Source organism: Solanum lycopersicum, chromosome 10, assembly GCF_036512215.1.
Source record: "Solanum lycopersicum chromosome 10, SLM_r2.1".
NCBI lineage: Eukaryota > Viridiplantae > Streptophyta > Magnoliopsida > Solanales > Solanaceae > Solanum > Solanum lycopersicum.
This window is the reverse complement of record NC_090809.1, coordinates 64,322,640-64,342,408: the sequence shown is the minus strand read 5'-3', so window position 1 is coordinate 64,342,408 and position 19,769 is coordinate 64,322,640. Positions and strand designations below refer to the sequence as shown.

At 28.7% G+C, this 19,769-nt stretch overlaps 2 protein-coding genes and 1 pseudogene across 2 annotated transcripts; 1 reads left to right on the top strand and 2 right to left on the bottom strand.

Annotated features, from left to right (window-relative positions):
* Positions 1-3: 3 nt before the first annotated feature.
* LOC101254149 (transcription factor MYB113-like) lies at positions 4-6,467 on the bottom strand (annotated as a pseudogene).
* A 2,218-nt stretch (positions 6,468-8,685) lies between these two features.
* LOC101250648 (R2R3-MYB transcription factor SlAN2-like) lies at positions 8,686-10,562 on the bottom strand. Its single transcript, NM_001375636.1, has 4 exons — positions 10,515-10,562; positions 10,032-10,175; positions 9,504-9,633; positions 8,686-9,343 (listed from the first exon to the last, which is right to left on the bottom strand). Exons 2-4 carry the CDS (start codon positions 10,153-10,155, stop codon positions 8,800-8,802), a joined length of 798 nt encoding a protein of 265 aa, NP_001362565.1. The 5' UTR covers positions 10,156-10,175; positions 10,515-10,562; the 3' UTR covers positions 8,686-8,799.
* Positions 10,563-17,629: 7,067 nt separating this feature from the next.
* LOC101259996 (heavy metal-associated isoprenylated plant protein 3) lies at positions 17,630-19,529 on the top strand. Its single transcript, XM_004249566.5, has 4 exons — positions 17,630-18,001; positions 18,121-18,344; positions 18,449-18,539; positions 18,655-19,529. Exons 1-4 carry the CDS (start codon positions 17,878-17,880, stop codon positions 19,197-19,199), a joined length of 984 nt encoding a protein of 327 aa, XP_004249614.1. The 5' UTR covers positions 17,630-17,877; the 3' UTR covers positions 19,200-19,529.
* The last annotated feature ends 240 nt before the right edge of the window (positions 19,530-19,769 follow it).

Here is a 19,769-nt window from a genome sequence, read left to right as displayed (position 1 = left end):
TCATTGATTATAAATAGTCTTTAATAGAGATATTAATGACATTAATTAAGTAGATTCCATAATAAGTCAATATCCCAACCATGACTTTCTCCTTGTAGCATGATTGGTGAATTATTATTTTCCTCATGCAACAAATTTGATAATAACTTAGTTTCTTCTTCAAAGCTCAATACTACTGCTTCTTCATCCTCAATTTCTTTACAATTTTCCAGTAAGCTTGTCCACCATTCAACTCTGTCATCGTCTATAGACGATGGCAATGTTGTTGTTTCTCCCGTTGGCTTCTCCCAAATATTTACTACGATTTCTTTGTTGCGTTGTTCATCATCTTTATCTAATGTGTTTGTGATCATACTTTTGTTGTTGCACAAAGAAACATTCTTTGCATTTGATGATAACGTCTGAGGTTGAGGTTTTGTTATTTCATTATTCGTAATATTAGTATTTAACTTCTTAGAAGACGAGTATTCCAGTAGTTTTTTATATCGTTTGCTGTCCTTCCCGGAAGTCTACCAGCAATAAGTGTCCACCTACACGAAATAACATAATCTTTCGATGATATGGTTATACATTTTACAACATATAGTATTGCATGAGCGGACATGTTATATAATACATAGTAGTATAATTTATGTAATCGAGTGTAACTAATATATATGAGATTAAAGTATTAAACATTATAAAGTACTAATTAATTGCCTGTTGCCTAAGAGCTAATGAAGCGTCAAAATTAAATCCACTTCATCCCGTTCAAAGACACCTCTCTTTGATATGTGGCCGTAGATAATTTAGCCATCTCAGTCTACAGCTTTTCCGACATCTATTTAGACCCACATGTATTAACACGAAATTTAAGAAAGAAAGAATGATGAATCGGAAAATAATAGTATTATTATAACGTTTAATTACCAGCTCTAGAAGGAACAAGATTCCACTTTCCTTCACCATACTTTTTAATGCATTTTCTCAAGTGAAAATCTTCTTGTTCAGTCCACGAACCTTTCCTAACTCCCAATGATGTGCACATAGGAGTATTCATTATATGTTTCACACTGCATATGATTGAAAGGAAGTACAAAAATCAATAGATAATAACAATATGAATTACGAGAAATAATAGATAGTAATAAAAATTGAAGGATAAGAAATTACGGGAGCAATATTACGACTACTAATATTAAGGAACAACAAGATAACACACTGAAACCTATTAACCTTCTATCTAATCTATATATATCCTCCATACCCTTTTATATCTAAGATCATGTCCTTAATAAGTTGAAAGCAGTCTTATATCTTGTCTAATTATCTCTCCCACAATATTTCTCGCGCTAATTCTTCCTCTACAATTTTTAAAAGTAACAATTTATATTTGACAAAATAAAAAGTGACTTGAGAGGTAAATCTAAACAAGTATTTTAACGATAATGGTATATTTGAGATCACAATAATCAATTAGAGGTTACTTATCATATTTCAGTGGCAAATTTGAGTCAGCCCATCAAACAACAAGAGAATATTTAAGATCAAATAAATGACAAATTTATTCTATTTCTCGTTAGTTGAAAAAATTTGAAACACCCTTTTCCTATTTTGAAAATATCATTTGATTATTATGATCTCATACAAAAAGGATAAAATGTTGAAATCAAATATAAAACGCAAGATATATATACATACATAAAATAATTGGAACAATAACAAGTATAATAATAAAATATGACAACTAGAGAAAGCCTTATGGTGGAGAAATGATTTTGAATTTTAATTTTTTTTTTTTTTGTTTATTCTATTCTCAATAATATTTTTATACATATTATTTAAATTTTCTGTTGATGTATATTGCATTTTAATGCTAAAATAAATATTAAATTGAATAAATTAGCGGTGAAAGAAGTCATAATTTCTTGGTGTAACTTATATAACCACTAAAATATGCTACACCACTTAATTATTTACCCCATTAAATTTTAAATATTGTAACCATACTACATGATTTACTTCACATAATATCGCACTACTCTCTCATTTACTAGATGAAAGAAATGCTCACCTGTATGAAGGATGCTTTTTTTTTTCTTGTCGAGTGTTTGAATAATTATTTATTGGATGAAGTTTTGGACTTTTCAATTAATTTAAAATTATTTGAGTACTTATACGATGTTATTGGACTGTTATATTTTTTTAATAAACAAGTCAAGAGTTATACTACTGATACCAAAGTGAAGAATATGTCATACTAAACTTGAATCTCTTTTAAGATAACGAAATATCCACACTTTAATCATGAATATATTTTTATTCAATTTATTTCAACTATAACTTATTGTATATTATTAATACATAATTAGAATTACTTTTTATATATATACAAATGTTAAATTCCTTTTAACTTTTCTTAGTGTTTACTTTTCATATTTAAACCCCTTAATAAAAAATTTGCCTCCGTCACCATGCATATACGTCTTTGGGGTGCAACACTTTTTAGGTTTCCTTCTTGCCTCCTTTTGTGTGGCTAAGAAGAAGAAAAATCAAAATAAGTCAAAAGTAGCTTCCTTTTTTATATGCATATAATTCATGTATAATAAATATATATATACTCACTATTTATGCATGGGATCGTTTAATATGAGGGAAAAAAATATATAATCCTGGGATAAGAATTTGATATTTAGTTTAGTTGACGTGTTTGAAAAAACTTATTTCACCATTTATACAATTGTGATGAAATAAGTTATTCCATATACAGAGTGAGATAAGTTATCGCAAAATAACTAAGCTCAAAATAATTAATTTTGAAATAACTTGTTCTCAATAAAACGATGATATAATATTCACATATTATACATGTTTTTGGAGATATTTCTTGAAGGCTACCTATTAGAGATTGGAACCTTTTCTGTCCATGAAACCACCACGTGCACCCATATTCCACCATAATAAGATCCACAATAGTAATTGGTGGAGTGGTAGTAAAATTTATCCATACAAAATTTCTCTTAATCATATTAAGCTTTTATTTAATGTTTTAATAATCAAGATTTATTTAAATCAAATAAGTATAACAAATATATTTAATAACTTAGAATCTAAACCATGCAATATAAACAAATAAATCACATATGTGATATTAAAATAACATACACTTACCATCATCTCATCTTTGAATGGTAAGTAGAGATGATTGAACAGCACAAAAAGCAAAACAACACAGTACCTAAAAAAAAGTACATTTTCTCCAAGGCCTAATGTACACTTGATTATTACTATTATTAGTATTTTTTTATAACAATGATTATGCCCATTATTAGTATTTTTTATAACAAATTTTTCATTTTATTAAACATAAAAGATATCAATAGGGACAAGTACAAACAAGAGGGCCTAGATCTTACCTTACTAATCTTAATGAAGTGTAGCTACTTCTGCAACCTAACAAGCATGAATAAAATAAGAGCTAGAGAACTAAGTATTTTCTGATCATTGTTTTATCGAAAAATAATTTTCTAAAAGAGTTTGTTTTATTAAAGGGTATTTTCGACTTTTGGGAGTCGCCACTTAATTTTTTAAGAAAAATCAAGAAAACTTATTTTTCAAAACAACTAACCAGAAAATAATCATTTTGAAAACTATTCTAAGGGTTCGGGATTCCTATTAGTATCTTAGGAAGGTGTTTAAGGCACCTAAGATACTCCGCTAAATACGATTTTCCGACGACGGACTATTTGACTATTTTGTTTTAATTTTTACAAGTCGAAGTTAAAACTTTATCAAGATCTACTTAAACAAACTTTGCAACTTTTAAAATATTTATCTTGCAAATTTTGAACTTCTTACGATATCTAGGCAAACTTTACAAGTTTCGAAATATTTATCTCTTTGAGATTCCACCTTTAGTTAAACTTCTTAAGTTTGATAAAATAGATAGGCGTTCCGAGGGGTTTGGAGTTTTCCCATCCTAATACTAACGAGAATTTAAACGAACGCACAAACAAAGTAATAGAGAGAGAGAGAGAGGGAGAGAGAGAGATTTGGGTCCAAGCTCGGGTTCTGTTCGCCTTGACCGAATTTGGACCCACCTGTTTTCGGGTTTTTGACCCATTTGTACCAGTCCTAATCTAAACATACAAAATAAACTATAAAAGAATGGAAACGACGAGGGCTTATGCCCATTACAAAATAAATAAATGCAAAATATATAAAAGAAGCTAAGGAAATCTTCTAGTCCATTCTTGGATTTTCTTCAATCTCCGTGGATTTTCGAATCTGCACTTCTGTCTCGATAGGCTGACTCGATGGGAAGAGCTTTTGAGCCTTTACGGCTCAGCGGGGACATGCAAGAGATGGAGATGAAATCCACGAGACTCGCCAGCGATTTTACATGCAAACGTACAAAGGGATTATATAAGTGACGCTAAGGAAAATACACAATACGTAACAATCACAACACCAAAAGCAAACAATCAACTGGACATCGCATGAACAAATAATGATCGATTAACAATCAGCTGACAAGTAAACAAACTGCAAATGAAGGTGAAATAAATAATAAATATAAAAAAGAAGGATAGGAAATAACCAGCAACAACATAACAATAATGTAGTAATCAAAATGGTGTAAGTTGTAGTAATAATAATTTCTGTAATTTCCAGAAAGCATGAATATAAACAGCTTGACAAATAAAAAAAAACATCACATATGAAACCACAAAAACCAAGCAACTGAAGATAAAAGAAACTAATAGAGATGTATATTTTATGATAAACTCTACATGTTTGAGAAAGGGAAGTTAGATTGAGCACGACACAGTAAACTCAAAGCAGAAAGAGCAACTGTATAGCACAATATTTCCAACCGAAGAGAGCTAATAGTAGGTGAAGAGCACATGTATGGATTTTCGAACTCGACGAAATAGAAATCTCTCTTTGACATGGAAAATGAACTTCAGCGAACAGTACAATAGAATTCTTTTGAAATTTAAAACAGATAGATAACAGCACCTAACAGCTAATCACTTCAACATACACACCATGTAACAGCATTTCATCAATGTCAAACCATCCAGCCATGGAAGCCTCAGCCTTACCTCCGCCATACAAGACAGAGAGGCTGATCCAAATGAACCCTAGACACATATGAAACGTATCAAGAAGCTCGCTGACTCGGACTTGTGATATGAAAGAGAGAGAAAGAAAAGAAATAAACAGCTAACATAGTTTCACCTATGAAAAACGCCACTGAAAGGCCCCTTCAACAGTGAATAATAACCAACGACAGACTTAGCTTAAGGGGGGATTATCCCTTTCTATCATTCATGTCACCGAAAACTCTAAACTTCGACATTAAAGAGCACAAGGTACCATTCTCTATTATGCAAACCTCAACGCAAATGAAGCATGTCAAGAACTAAATAAAGACTCGCACTAAAGAAACAGAATGAACATGCTCGAAACAACAGAACGGATGCAAGGACTAGGGTGGGGGTTTATACAGGAAGACGATTTAGGGTTTCGAAATTGGGATGGGTTGCAAGAGTTTCGGCCCATTCCAATTCAAAATCTCAAAATCTTAGCCGAAATTTCGAGCGGGAAGGGAGTTTGAGGCGAGGTGGAGGGCTGAGATGAAATCGTTGTCCTTGCGAGCTACGTGGCTCGATCTCAGCTAACAAGGACGAAACGCTTGTCGCCTTGTGCTCACTGGGAGGCTGCGTACGATCTGCAGGCGAGGACGACTCCAAAGAGCCGTTGCGCAGCAGCGTGGGAGAGAGGATGAGAGTGAGGGGGACGCGTGAGGAAGACGCGGGAGAGAGGGAGAGAGAAGGATAGAGACGCGAGGGGGAGAGAGCGTGGGGGGTCGCGTTTCCATTTTTGGGTCTGTTTCTTCCGCGTTTCTTTTTTCTTTTCTGGGAATTTTGTTTTTTTCTCTGAGAATGGCGCCTGGGAATTTGGGGACGAAGGAGGGGGAAGAGGAGGGAATGGGTCGGGTCAGAGGTGGGTTGGGTTAAAAGATGGGCTGGAGTTGTGTTTTGGGCTGGATTTAATTGATAAAGTGGGATTGGGTCGGGTAAAGATTGAGGGGATTTGGGCCTGGGTGAGGAATCACAAAGGGGTTGGAAACTTGGGCCGAAATTGGGAGAGAAGGGGAGTGGGCCGCCGGATTTTGGAGAGGAGGCCCACATGTGGTCTTGCACATCAAAAGGGAGATGGGTTGGGTTGAGGGGCAATTCGGGATGGGCCTGAGAATTAAGAAATGGGCCGCTGGGTTTGAATTGGGTTGGATTGAAATTGAAGGAGGTTGGGCCTGAATTCAGTTCTTCAAAAGGATTAAAGGAAAGAGTTAAATTTAAATAATGGCCAATTGATTTAAAACGAATTTGGTATAAATTCATTAACGAGCCTATTTATTTAGTAACATAACTATTTGAATTATAAAATAATGATTCAAAATATAGTTGTGATTTAAAGCAAACTAGATTAATAGAATACTTTCTAAACTTAAGATATACATATATACATATATATATACATATACATATATATATATATATATAATAATATTATATATATATATATATATATTTTAATTTTCGCAAGATTTATAAAACTAATTAACTTAAATAATTTGAAAAACTCACGAAGCTCGATAATTAAGTTATATCAACGTGGGTCAAAAATTGGGTGTCAACAATCATCACAGATTTTATAATACTTTATGATGATATTACAAATTAGGATGCTTAAATAATGTAAATATATGTCAATCAAGAAGAATGTTGAGTTACCAGCCTCAAAATTTCTATTACGAAAGCATGAATCAAAAAAGATTGATTGCCCATCAAAAGTAATTTGAAGTATTTTTCTCTTGTCTTCCTCTTCAAACCTATCCAGCAACACATGATGCTTCATACCTTCTTTGTGGATTTTTGGATCTAGTTGAACATATTGATACTGTTAAATAATTTGCTTTGTCTGTCGCATCGCTAGGTGTCTTGGAACAAACTCCTCAGTTATTTTATCGTCCCAACTATATTGTCTTCCATATGTCTTTCTTTTTGCTTTCGTTGCTTCCACTTCTTTGTTACCTAAGTGATATATCCCCTTCCCTAGCCACTCTATCAAAACAAACGTTCAAACATATTGTCTTTTCTCATCTTTATCAAGTGAATCCTCACACAAATTCACTCCATCACAAAATCATTTTATAAAAATCATAAACATTTATGTAAACGATACTTTCGATAATTAGGAGGAGAGACCTACCTAATTATAACTAAAGTAATGACAATTTTTAGAAGGCTTTCGCTTTTTCATGTAGGCGGAGAGAGTTACTGAAAATGTAAGAATTATTTTAATAATGAGAAATGGAATAGTTTCCAGCTAATTGTATTTTTCTATTATTCGCTATTTATTTTGTTTCTTTTATTTATATCGTGACAATTAAAATAGACTTATATTATTATTTTTATATTTACATATATCATTCCCTTTCACTAATTCTATTACTTATTCTTGAAACTCAAACAGTCAAATCTTATGTAATATGCAGAAATCTATTATTTTTTATTATAAATTTATCTTTTTGGAATCTTCTTCAATTTCAAGCCCCGAAACAAGCTAAGTCAACACTTAAATATTATTATATCAACTTATCAAATTTAACGTAATATTATTTCGATATTATTATATCAAACTTTTAGATTCTTGATCTATATTTTATTATTCTAACTTTATATAATTTTTTTTTTTTTTGAAAATTTTCATTCATATATTCTACATTATAAAGTTTGCACAAGTATATACTTTATTCTCTCTTGATTTCACTAATAAAATTACACTAAATATACCATTACTATTCCATTTATATCTATCAACTAGAAAAAGAATTTAAAACCTATTTATAAAGTTTGCTTTAGATCACATGCATAGAGAAATCATGTATTAACTTATGATTGCATTTGCTATAGGTGTAGCTAAATACTCTCATACAAAATTTATATTTAATAACTTAAAACTTTAAAACTCTAATATGAAACAGTAAAATATAGACCCTACTTAGATAATAACTGGACACATGTGTCCGTGCTTGGACAGGTTTAATATTTTAGTATTTTTTATTTTAATTTATGTGGTATCGATAAAATTTAGAAAGATAATTAAATTTAAATAAAATTTTTAAATATTTAAGTTGTTAAGTACTTTTTGTTTTTTGTAAATTTATTGTGAAGTGGTTCATTAAAATGTTCATAATTGAAATATTTTTCGTCATCAATATTGATTTTTTACTCAAAATAGTTACAAGATAAAAACAAATATTACCAGACATTTAAAATAATAAGGCAATAACTAAAGAATATGAATTTAAAACTAGAAGTCATAGCTAAAATTGATTCCATAATTTTGAAAATATTGTATACTAATTAAAGTAAAGTAGAAAAAAAGAAGTAATTTTTTTCTGAAACACGCTGAAGTTAGCAGGTACGTCGACGGAGACGTGTCTGCTTCAATGTAAAGTCTTAAATTTAAAATTAAATGCCATAGCTAAAATGAATTTCATAATTTCGAAAAAGTTATACACTAATTAAATTAAAGTAGAACAAAATAAATAATTTTTAAAAAAAAATTCTCATAATTTCAAAAAAAATTAAACAATAATTGAATTAAAATAATTTTTTTTGTCAAAACATGCTGCTGCATAACTGTCTCTTATATAATAAAAGAAATAGAAATAGAAAATATAATGTAATGCTAGTACAAGTAGTACTACAATACCATTAATTATATGTCTTTAATTTTATAAAACTAATTAAATAGATTCCATAGGTCAATATCAACTGAAAAGTCATCATTTTCTCCATGTTGCATGGTTGTTGAATTATGTTCCTCATACAACAAATTTGGCAACAACTTATTTTCTTCCTCAAAGTTCAATACTGCTGTTGCTTCTTCCTCAAATTCTTTCCAATTTTCCAGTAAATTTGTCCACCATTGAACTCCATCATCGTCTATAGACGATGACGGTGTTTTTTTTGTTGGCTTCTCACAAATATTTACTGCGATTTCTTTGTTGTGTTGTTCGTCATCTTTGTCTAATGTGTTTGTGATCATACTATTGTTAGTGCACCAAGAAATATTATTTTCACTTGAGAAGGTTCGAGGTTGAGGTCCTGGTCTTGGTCGTGGTCGTAGTATAGTGCTTTCAGTGATAATCTTGAGGGTATTATTGTACTTATTCTCTTGTATCTGAGGAGGAGTTATTAATAACTTCTTGTGTAGGTGTGTGTTCCAATAGTTTTTCACATCGTTTGCTGTTCTTCCAGGAAGTCTCCCAGCAATAAGTGACCATCTAAACCAAAAAAATATAAAAATATGGCATCAAAGATAACTTACTATAATATATTCGAGAGACTAGTATGTACGTAAATTTATATGTCAAAAATTACTTTTCGTGAATATATATATGTACAATAATTTTTAAATATTTTTTAACGAAATTTTTGATTTGCCTATTGCCTAGAAGCTTGTGAAGTCTCAAAATGAGATCTATTTCATCCAGAGCAAAGTCACCTCTCTTGATATGTGGCCTTAGATAATTCAACCACCTCAGTCTACAACTCTTTCGACATCTATTTAGACCTGCATATATTCACATGAAATAATAGTAAGTGGGGATTTGTGGATTGAACGAATCCAGTAATTTTTTTGGTAGATGTTATATATGAACTAAAAAAATTTAACTAAATATATGTGTATATTAATTTGTAAACTCCTAACGAAATTGATTTATGACTCGGTAATAAAAAAGGAGGCATGAAATGCTATTCATGCTAGAGTTATAGGTTGGGACGCCACTATCACAACAAAAGGTTAAGTTTCTCTTTTCTTAAAAAGGAAATTTAGTATAATCTAATAGATTTTGCCTAAATATTATTTTTGCATTAACAAATTATTACTTAATATCTACATAAATTTAGAACTTATTTATTATCATAAAATTTAAAATTTATAAAACTAAAATCTTAATTTCGCTTTACCAGCTCTAAAAGGAACAAGATGCCACTTTCCTTCTCCATACTTGTCAATACATTTCCTCAAAAGAATATCTTCATCTTCAGTCCATGAACCTTTTCTCACTCCCAATGTCTTGGCAATATTCATGATATGTTAAGTCACAAATACTGCAAATAATTCCAAAACCAAAAGCAACTATTGAGTTTAAGGCCTACAATAACGATTTTAAGTAAAAATAATATAATATTTGTATATATTAATAAATTTATTAACATACATATATTATTTTAATAAAATGTATTGAATTCAATCAAACATGTATACATGCTAATAACTCTACCCCTAAATTCAAAACACTTCAAAATTTTATAATCTTACATATTAAACTATGATTTAATAATGTGAAGTGAAATTTTAAAATGAATAAAAAGAGGTAAGAAAGTAAAGTTAAAACAAGGGGATGATAACGAAATAATACTAAAAACACAACTATATAGAAAAAAGACCTTTTAGAAACCCTTTTGTACTTTGGTGGTGTTTTTTTTTTCTTTTGCTCTTTCCACAAATTTGTTATACAAAATGAGTGAAAATCTATCGATCTATATAGATATTAAGAACAATAGTAAAGTATAGAAGGGACGTGGATGGATTGTAATCAACCAAATGTGCCGTAATGTTTCATAATGGTTCCTCTGATTTTGCAAAATAATTAATAATATAATGTCATAAATTTAGATCATAGATATGGGCTATTATATGTTATTTTAATTTTTTTTAAAATTCAAAAAATTGAAGTTGAAGACGGAGAGTGGCGATGATTATAATTTTAACAAATTATGTTTAACTGTTTGAATATACTTTTTCTTATGCTGAAGCATATTTAAACATTAAATATAATTTGAATGGAAAAAAAGTTTTCTGAAAAAAAAGAAGATAAAAATAAAAAAGAAAAAGAAGAGTTATTTCGAATACAAGTTCAGTTGCATTTGATGGGCGAAATAATGATTTTAAAATGAAGTGAAAAAATACATAAATAATTAAAAGTATTTTTTGAAAAATAAAAATAAGTATTCTAATTAAAAAGATAATAATAAATAATAAATAAATTACATTACATTATTACTACTATATAAAAGTGTCTTAAATAAATCTGTCTACGTGATTGCTTTTTAGACTAGAATAATTTTCATTATAGAAGTAGAATAATTTGATCATTATAGAAGTAGCTAGAAACAAACATTTCTTTATTGACATGTTTATTTCTAGCTTAGAGTATTTACAAAATCTTTATATTTTTAAAATTTAACTTATTTATCTTGTTTTAAAAAATAATTATATATTTAAATATTTCTTAAGAATGTTATAGGTAAGTTACAATAATTAGCAACATAGAATATTTAATAATTAAGAAGTTTACTTGACTCTCAATTTTTAATCCATGACACATAAAAATGAGATTGAGGAAATAATATATATTATTTAAAAATAATAAATGTAATATAAAATTTTAATAATTAATAATTTAAAATATTTTCAAAAACATTTAAAGAACTCGATTGATAAAATCTTGTATTTTTATCAATTCACGTAAAATGAAATAAAGAAAATAATTTATATAATTTAAATAACATAAAAATAGTATAAATATATTTCAAAAAGAGAAGTTAAGTCACTTATAAGTTACAATAGTTACTACTTAAATAGATGCAAAATTTTATTTCTTTGATTGCATTTATCGGTCATAAAGGTCAGCATTTTTATTCGTCTCTCTTTAAATATGTATAAATCACGTTGTTGACTTTCAACGGTAACCTACAATTTTTAATAACTTTTCTTAGATTCTAATTTTTAAATTTTGTTAGTTCTTATTTGATGCTTCATAACTTTGTGGTAGCTTGGTTTTGAGGTAAGTCTCATCTTATCTGAATAGAAAATAATAATTTAGGTAAAAATTTTATAGGACTTCAAGTATAGTTATGCTAGATAAAAATTTTAAAAGTAATGGTAGATTATGTATATATGGTAGTTATGTTTTTGTTTAGTTATATTGCTTATGCATTAAAACAATATTTGAAAGAGATAAAATTTCAAAATACTATAGTTTAGTCTATATTCTATTGTTGTGAGTGATAGTATCATCACATACGATCTCATATGTTGATTTAGTCCCCAAATTTATCATTTTGATTTCTAAATTTATCTGTATTAATTAAAAAAAAAGATAAAATAGTAATTTTGATAGGTGGATAAAAAATTGATAAAAGAAAAATTTTGAGTTCTACCCGATAAAATTTCAATAACTTTAATAGATCATCAACTATTAACAAATTAAACACCACAACCAGCGCTAAAGCTAATCAATTTTTTGGGATTCAAATATTATTGTATGTCATTTGAGTTCATTATCTATCAGTCTAAATCAAATTTTGTCAATATTATATTATTAAAGTTGTCTCTTAAACTTATGAGAATAGCCAATGCACCTTTCCTTGTTAGTTGTTTGAAAAAATAATAGTAATTCCTATCGGTGAAAAATAAACTTTTCATATAAAAGAGGAGAATTATTAGAAGAATTCTGACACATTTAAAGTATTATGTCTTAATAAAAATTAAATGTATTGATTATATTATTATTTTAAAATAATTATAAAAAAATAGTATATTTTAGGAGAAAATTATGGATTCATGTCTTCTTTTTCTCCCTACGATGTTTCATAATCTGACAAGACAAGGGTGCCTAGTATTTCAAACGTATAGTAAAAAACTAATCATCAAATTTCATCTGTCAATTTTTATTTTATTGACAATGATGTTTTTTTGAAATAGTTATTATTGAAGTCTATAGTATTTTATACAATTTTATATCTGAATTTATAATTGATATACTTTTGAATAAAAACTATTTTTTGTAGGAAGATAATCAGCAAGTGAAAAATGTAAAAAGGAATAAATCAAGTGGATGGTTTTTTTAATTTGATTTTTAGAAATTTTAAAAAACGACTAGATTGACTAGGTTTTGGCTTTAATCAATAACTGACAAATACTTTACTTGTTATGATAGTATTTCACTATAATGACTATTTATCTCTTGGAACGATTTTTTTAAATATTTTAATGATAATAATAATCACATTTATTATTAAAGGACACTCTTTATAAAATTACCTCTTTGGAGAAGACTTTCATTTTTATATCTAATAGATGCAAAAATAACATACAAATTATACTTTTGCAAAATCTTTTTCTTTATTCAAGTTGTTAAAAGACGTCTATACATTTCTTAATCTAATTTGCACCTAATTTCAAAGTTAATCACATCTTAATGATAACACAACAAAAAACCCTCCATCTTTTGAAAATGAAGGTTATATATCCCAATATGTATAAGATAACTTTTTTCATTAAATTGAAATAAAGTTGATGGATAAATTTTTTTGAAGTGTCCACATATTTTGGCTCCCCTTATCGCAAATAGATCTTTTCTGTTTTGCACGATATGTTATGAAATATGATTTTTATTGTCATTAAACTAATGGACAAATTAGTTTGAATTGTCCACACATTTTGGCTCCCATTATCGCAAATCGAGGTTTTATGCTCTAAACGATATGTTATGAGATATGATTCTTTTTTACTTTATTTTCATTAAATCAAATGTACAAATTATTTGAACTATCCACCCATTTTAATTCACATTATCGAAATAGACGTTTCTCAGTGTGAATTAATAAAAGAATATTTATTATAAAGTATGTTTTTTTCACTTTATTTTCATCAAATTAGTTGAATGAACATTTTTTTTACTGATTCAATCAATATATTTATGAAAATATTTTTCAATGTAAAATTCTAAGAGGGAAATAGTTTTTTTTCAACTACATAAATTTCACTAGTTTAGGTCTTAATTACTAAGATTCTCGATAGTTTCAAATATTACTTCCTCAATCATATTTCATGTTTCGACATGTATCTGCCGAATGGATAATTAATTCTAAATTTTTTAAATTAATCAAATTCCTTAATATAAGGCAAGAAAATCAAGAGTGTAATGATGTTTAATTAGTTTTATTTTATATATCTTGGTCTTGTGATTTGATAAATTTCATTTTATTACATTTAAAGTAATAAATTCATTAATTTAATATATTTATTATCAATATATGATTATGCAATAAACTAAACACTTAGATATATGAGTATCATACAAGCACATTCATTGTCATAGAAGTATCTAACGTTAATTTCTTGTATTCATTATATATGTCTACTATTAATTACATGTATCTTATTATATAATCTAATATTAATTTCATGTGTCTTATTATATATGTCTATTTATACTTGTCTTGTATTAATTTTGTTATATATATAATTATTTCAAAGTAGAGGTAAATGTAAACCATTAGACTTATTAAGAAAAAGAAAGCTTACGTAACTCCAATAAAATGATTTGGTTACTTTCGAATGTCACTATGCCAAAGTAACCTGGTTTTCAGAAACTCTTGGGCCACGGAAAAATCAAGAGACGTATAATTGATACAAGGCCTCATTAAAATTAGGGGAATTTTCAGAAATAGTTACTAAAATAATTTTAATTAGATTTCATAGTTATACTTTGCTAATTATGAGCGAGATTGAGAGAAGGAGGAGAGAGGTGAGTTGTATATGTATATCAATCAGATAAATGTATATGGGCAACTGATATACATACATATCTCTGGCGAGCGAGAGAAGGAAGTAGTGATTGCATTTGTATATCTATCATATAAATATTATAAGCATATATATAATTTGTATTTGTATATGTGTAAGCAAGAAGAGAGGCGATAGAGAGGAGAGAGGAGGTGAGAGGTGCATGTAATTACAACCAAAATTAAGCTGCGAGTGGTAATTAATTCAAACTTCAACTATGTTTGCTAATTAATTAGTATATGTTTGATTAACCGCATAATTTTTCCTAAAATTAATATGTTACGATTGATAGTTGACAAATACATAAAATTAAGGGAAAATAACATTTGTACCCAGAAGGGAAGCTATTTACAAGTGCATATCCCCCTTACTTTCATGTCCTTGTTTTTAACTACTAATTCACGTTTACTATTTAATACCATCAATATATATATCGTATCATAAAGGATGAAACACTGTTTTACAGAAAATATAACTATGTTACCTTGATACCGATAGAGTATATATTTGCTCCCATGGCATCAAGAGAAAAAACATTATTTGAATGTTCAATTATTGTTTGATATTATCAGAACATATAGATACTGCATTATATATATATTCGGGGCGGACTTTAACCGAACCCATCGTCGAAAAGTTGCACACACTCGTAAAAATATTCTGATTTATGAATAAATATATTAAAATGAACCCTTGAGAGGAAGAGAGAAGCTTAGCTCAGTTTTAAAACAGTTCAAGAAGTGCCTTTATGTTGTGGGTTCAAATCCCACATGCAGCAAGTCTTTTTTTTTTTTTAATTCTATGGAATTGGGCTCAATTTTTGGGCTTGGATCATCATCTCCTTTTGCATTACTTTTTTCTTTTGTCATTTTTTTTTGGAGAAATTTGCATAATTATGGTATATTATTTAAAATAATATTTATTATTCATGGCAAAAACATTCTTTTTTCACTTGATAACTTTTAATAGATTTATCATACAATTTAAAATACATATTACAAACAACAATTTATAAAGCTCATATAACACAAGTTTTACTGATGGTAATATCATAATAGATTTATCGCACGTTCTAATACACTTATAATACAATGTATCAATTTCTTACCAAACAAACATAATATATTTTTGAAAAAAAAACAGTTATAATACATATATATTGAATATATGATTATTTTGATTATATATTGCAGATTTGCCATAGTATCATTATGTATTGTTATACATGATAATAAATAAAAAGAGAAAATGATAAATATACCTCAAAATATTATATATAGTATGTTAATACTCTTCGCTGTGCTTTAAGATCGTATATACCTTTACAGTCATTCTTTTAAATTGTGTATATCCTTAAAGTTAACGAATAAACAAGTAACTTCATTTAAAAATAATTTACACAATTTTATTTATATTTTACCCAAGATTATTATATGTTATACTCGGTACCTTCAAGTAACAACAAAACTTGAACCCCAAACACCTGAGTTTGACTTCAGTAAGGAGTATCAACAGGAGATCCCTCTATGTATCAAATTCCATATACAAGGAATGCATGACATGCTAGAGTGATAATTCCCAAAGAAAAAATTGCACTCGTATGTTATCTCGAATTCAGAACTAATAAATTTAAAAAATATAAATATTTGAACAATATTATCGTTATAGACAAACTATTTTGTCATTTGATTTATTATTTTTAAAGATGTATCAAATCAAATATATACAAAATAATTAATTGTAATATTTGATGAGTGAATTTAGCTATATACTCCACCATGTCCAACAATAGCTGTGAACCTTTGTGTGATGTGACGAAATCATGAACACAAAATTAGATACAATTAAATTGTATTAAAACATTGAAAATGAAACAACGAATGCAAATTGCAGTTTGTAAAATCATAATAGTATAAACTCTTTCTATCTCTTATTACTTCTTAACTTTTACATTAACATATTAAACTCATCATTTTATTTTTACTTTTTACTAAATAAATAAATAATAATATAAAATTTCTCATAGCTAATATTTTTTTTATACCATGATTTTCGAGTATCGTTTCGCACACTCAATTAGCTCTATCTATTCAAGGTAGGTAGGTATACCACGATTAGTTCCACGGAAATATTGACTGCGAAAGACAAACGTTATTGGTGTTTTTAAATTGTGGGGAATGCCATGTCGAATCCGTACAAATATGACGTTTTCAAGGAAGTTTCTCTTTAGGAGAAATTTTAATTTTTCTCAAAGAAAAGCACATGTCTAATGAGACATACTAGGAAGCTTCTTTTCTCCTTGCTATATGGATTATTATTTTGGCGTGTCTTATCTATTATGAAAAACAAAAAGTGTCACAAATTAAATAAATATTTTTTCTGGTCATGACCATCTCATAGAAGAAAAAATAAATCAATATAAGTATATAACATTAAAAAAAAAAATACCTACTATATAGGTTGATTTATATATTAGCAATAGTATTTAGTAACTGTGTAGTTTTCTATGCCCAAAAGTGTGTTGATTTTATACTATTGATTAACTCGATGGTTTAAGAAAATTATAAATATTTTTAAATTTCAACGCTGAAGGTACATAATTATTTGTTGGGCCAGCTGAGACAATTATGATCGTCACCAATGACTTTTAACTCAGCCATTGAACCCACCTACTTAACTTTTATCTCTTTGTGACATTTTCGCTTACGTAATTTTTAGCGTATTATATTATATTATTTTAAATAAAAATAATGTTTGAAATTATAGCACGTTGTTCATTATGATTAGCTTTAAATTGTTTATTTGTAAAAATGTATGATAAAAACTTAAAATAAAATTATTAAATAGTAATAAATAAATTAACGATATGAATATTACGGATAACGAATTTATAGACCATTTTATAGTAGTAGTTGTATTTTCATGAACTGTAAAAAGTGTAACAAAAAAAAAAGGAAGATGAAGATGAGGAGGAATGTGGTATTACTAGTCAAATTAGGCTGGTTTGACACGTAAGCACAAGTAACAAAACCGCCTTATCATTTTGTAGTCAATATTAGCAGTCAGTTTCCTACCGCCTTCATAATCATGATTATCTTTTTTTTTCTATAAATACTTTCGATTGCATTAATTAAATCGTCGCAAAAACTTTATACTAATATTAATTATTCTCAACCAATGGGTGAAAAAATCAAAGTTGAAGGAGCAGAGAAGAAGAACGAAAGTTCAATTGTTTTAAAACTGGATTTGCATTGTGAAGGTTGTGCACAAAAACTCAGACGATTCATTCGCCATACTCATGGTAAAACTAAACTAATTTCTATTTATCGATTTCCCCAATTTGTTTTTTTTTTAATTTTTCTTATTCGGAATTCAGAATTTGGGGCTTAATGAATTTGTGTTTAATTAATTGTAATGAAGGTGTGGAAAAAGTGAAATCGGATTGTGAAACTGGAAAACTGACGGTTAAAGGTGACGTTGACCCTTCATGGCTCCGGGAGAGAGTGGAGATCAAAACCAAAAAGAAGGTGGAGCTTATATCATCGCCGCCCAAAAAGGACGCCGGAGATAAAAAGAGCGGCGGAGATAAAAAGTCCGGTGAAAAAACAGAGGACAAGAAGGAAGACGAGAAGAAACCCAAAGAGGTAAGTAGAAGTGTTAATTACATAATGAATGTTCTTTCTGTTGGTTAATTATGGACTCTATTAGTTGAATTAGCACTAATTTTTTTTTTGTGGTTATTTTTTAGGCTCAAGTAATCAGTGTGGTGGCATTAAAGATTCGGGTGCATTGTGATGGATGTGCACATAAAATCAAACGAGTTATTAAAAAGATTAAAGGTAACATACATACACTGAATCCCCTTAATTAATTACCTAATTTAGAATTCGTTATACCAACATTAATTATGAAAACTTAATATACTGATTAAACATGTTCATTTTCTTTGAACAGGGGTACAAGAAGTGAATATAGAATCAGAAAAAGATTTGGCCACGGTAAAGGGGTCAATGGATATAAAGAAGTTAACTCCTTATTTGATTGATAAATTGAAGCAAAATGTTGAAGTGGTTCCATCTAAGAAAGACAATGAAGGTGGTGAAAAGAAAGCCAAGGAAGGTGACAATGACAAGAAGGAGAAAGAGAGCGGCGGTGGCGGCAAAGGCGGTGACAAGAAAGAAAAAGGCGATACGGAGAAAAAAGACGGTGAATCAAAGGTGGCTAGTGGTGGTGGTGGAGGAGGAGGGAGTGAGGTGGTCAACAAAATGGAATACTATGGTTATAATGCAAATACATTTTACGCGATGCCTATGCAACATCAGAGTTATATGAATCAAGACTATGGCGCGACAATGTACAATCATGGTTATGCTCATACGGGCTACGTAGTCGAGTATGGCCACCAGCCTCAGTATGTGCCACCACCTCCTCCACCAACATACCTGAACGCGCCTCAAATGTTTAGTGATGAAAATCCTAATGGTTGTTTTATTATGTGAAAATGATCAACTTTCGTCCACCTTTTTGGAAGACTCAAACTCTAATTAGGAGTCTTGTCTATGAAATAGAGCGACCTCATTTTTATTTGATTGGTTCAGCTAAATTGTACAAAAATTTAATATGTAAAAGCTGAAAAATAGATACTATAGAGTGTCGTCTTAGGAAATTTTATTAGTTAATTAGAGCTAAACCACCATCGAGTGGTGGATTAATCAGTATTTATTTATCTATTTATTTATTTTAATTTGTATGCCATTTATATTCGTTGGTAGCTTTAAATGTAATTCAATTTTTGGCAATTTATATAATTTCGTTTAGTTGGTATAAAAGATTGTGAAACATTAGAAAGAGTGAATATTAGAAAGGCAAATATCTTTAGTATTCTACAATTGATGGATATTATTTTGAATATCTTACCTTCTAGTTGTAAAATGTATTTATTTGGCACCTTAAAATCAGTATTTTTATCGTTTAATTCGATTTTTGAAATTATTTCACATTATTGAGAAGATAACAATGATAAAATGTATGCTTATTTTATAGCAAGAGTAATTATGCTATCAATAAGT

What these genes read in the sequence shown, in the direction of transcription:
- LOC101250648 (NM_001375636.1), bottom strand. Translation starts at nt 10,155, where the DNA reads ATGAATATTGCCAAGACATTGGGAGTGAGAAAAGGTTCATGGACTGAA. An exon ending in TCTTGTTCCTTTTAGAGCTG is followed by an intron (nt 9,634 to 10,031) that starts GTAAAGCGAAAT and finishes GAATATATGCAG; the next exon opens with GTCTAAATAGATGTCGAAAG. An exon ending in CACAAGCTTCTAGGCAATAG is followed by an intron (nt 9,344 to 9,503) that starts GCAAATCAAAAA and finishes TTTTTGGTTTAG; the next exon opens with ATGGTCACTTATTGCTGGGA.
- LOC101259996 (XM_004249566.5), top strand. Translation starts at nt 17,878, where the DNA reads ATGGGTGAAAAAATCAAAGTTGAAGGAGCAGAGAAGAAGAACGAAAGT. An exon ending in ATTCATTCGCCATACTCATG is followed by an intron (nt 18,002 to 18,120) that starts GTAAAACTAAAC and finishes ATTGTAATGAAG; the next exon opens with GTGTGGAAAAAGTGAAATCG. An exon ending in ACGAGAAGAAACCCAAAGAG is followed by an intron (nt 18,345 to 18,448) that starts GTAAGTAGAAGT and finishes GTTATTTTTTAG; the next exon opens with GCTCAAGTAATCAGTGTGGT.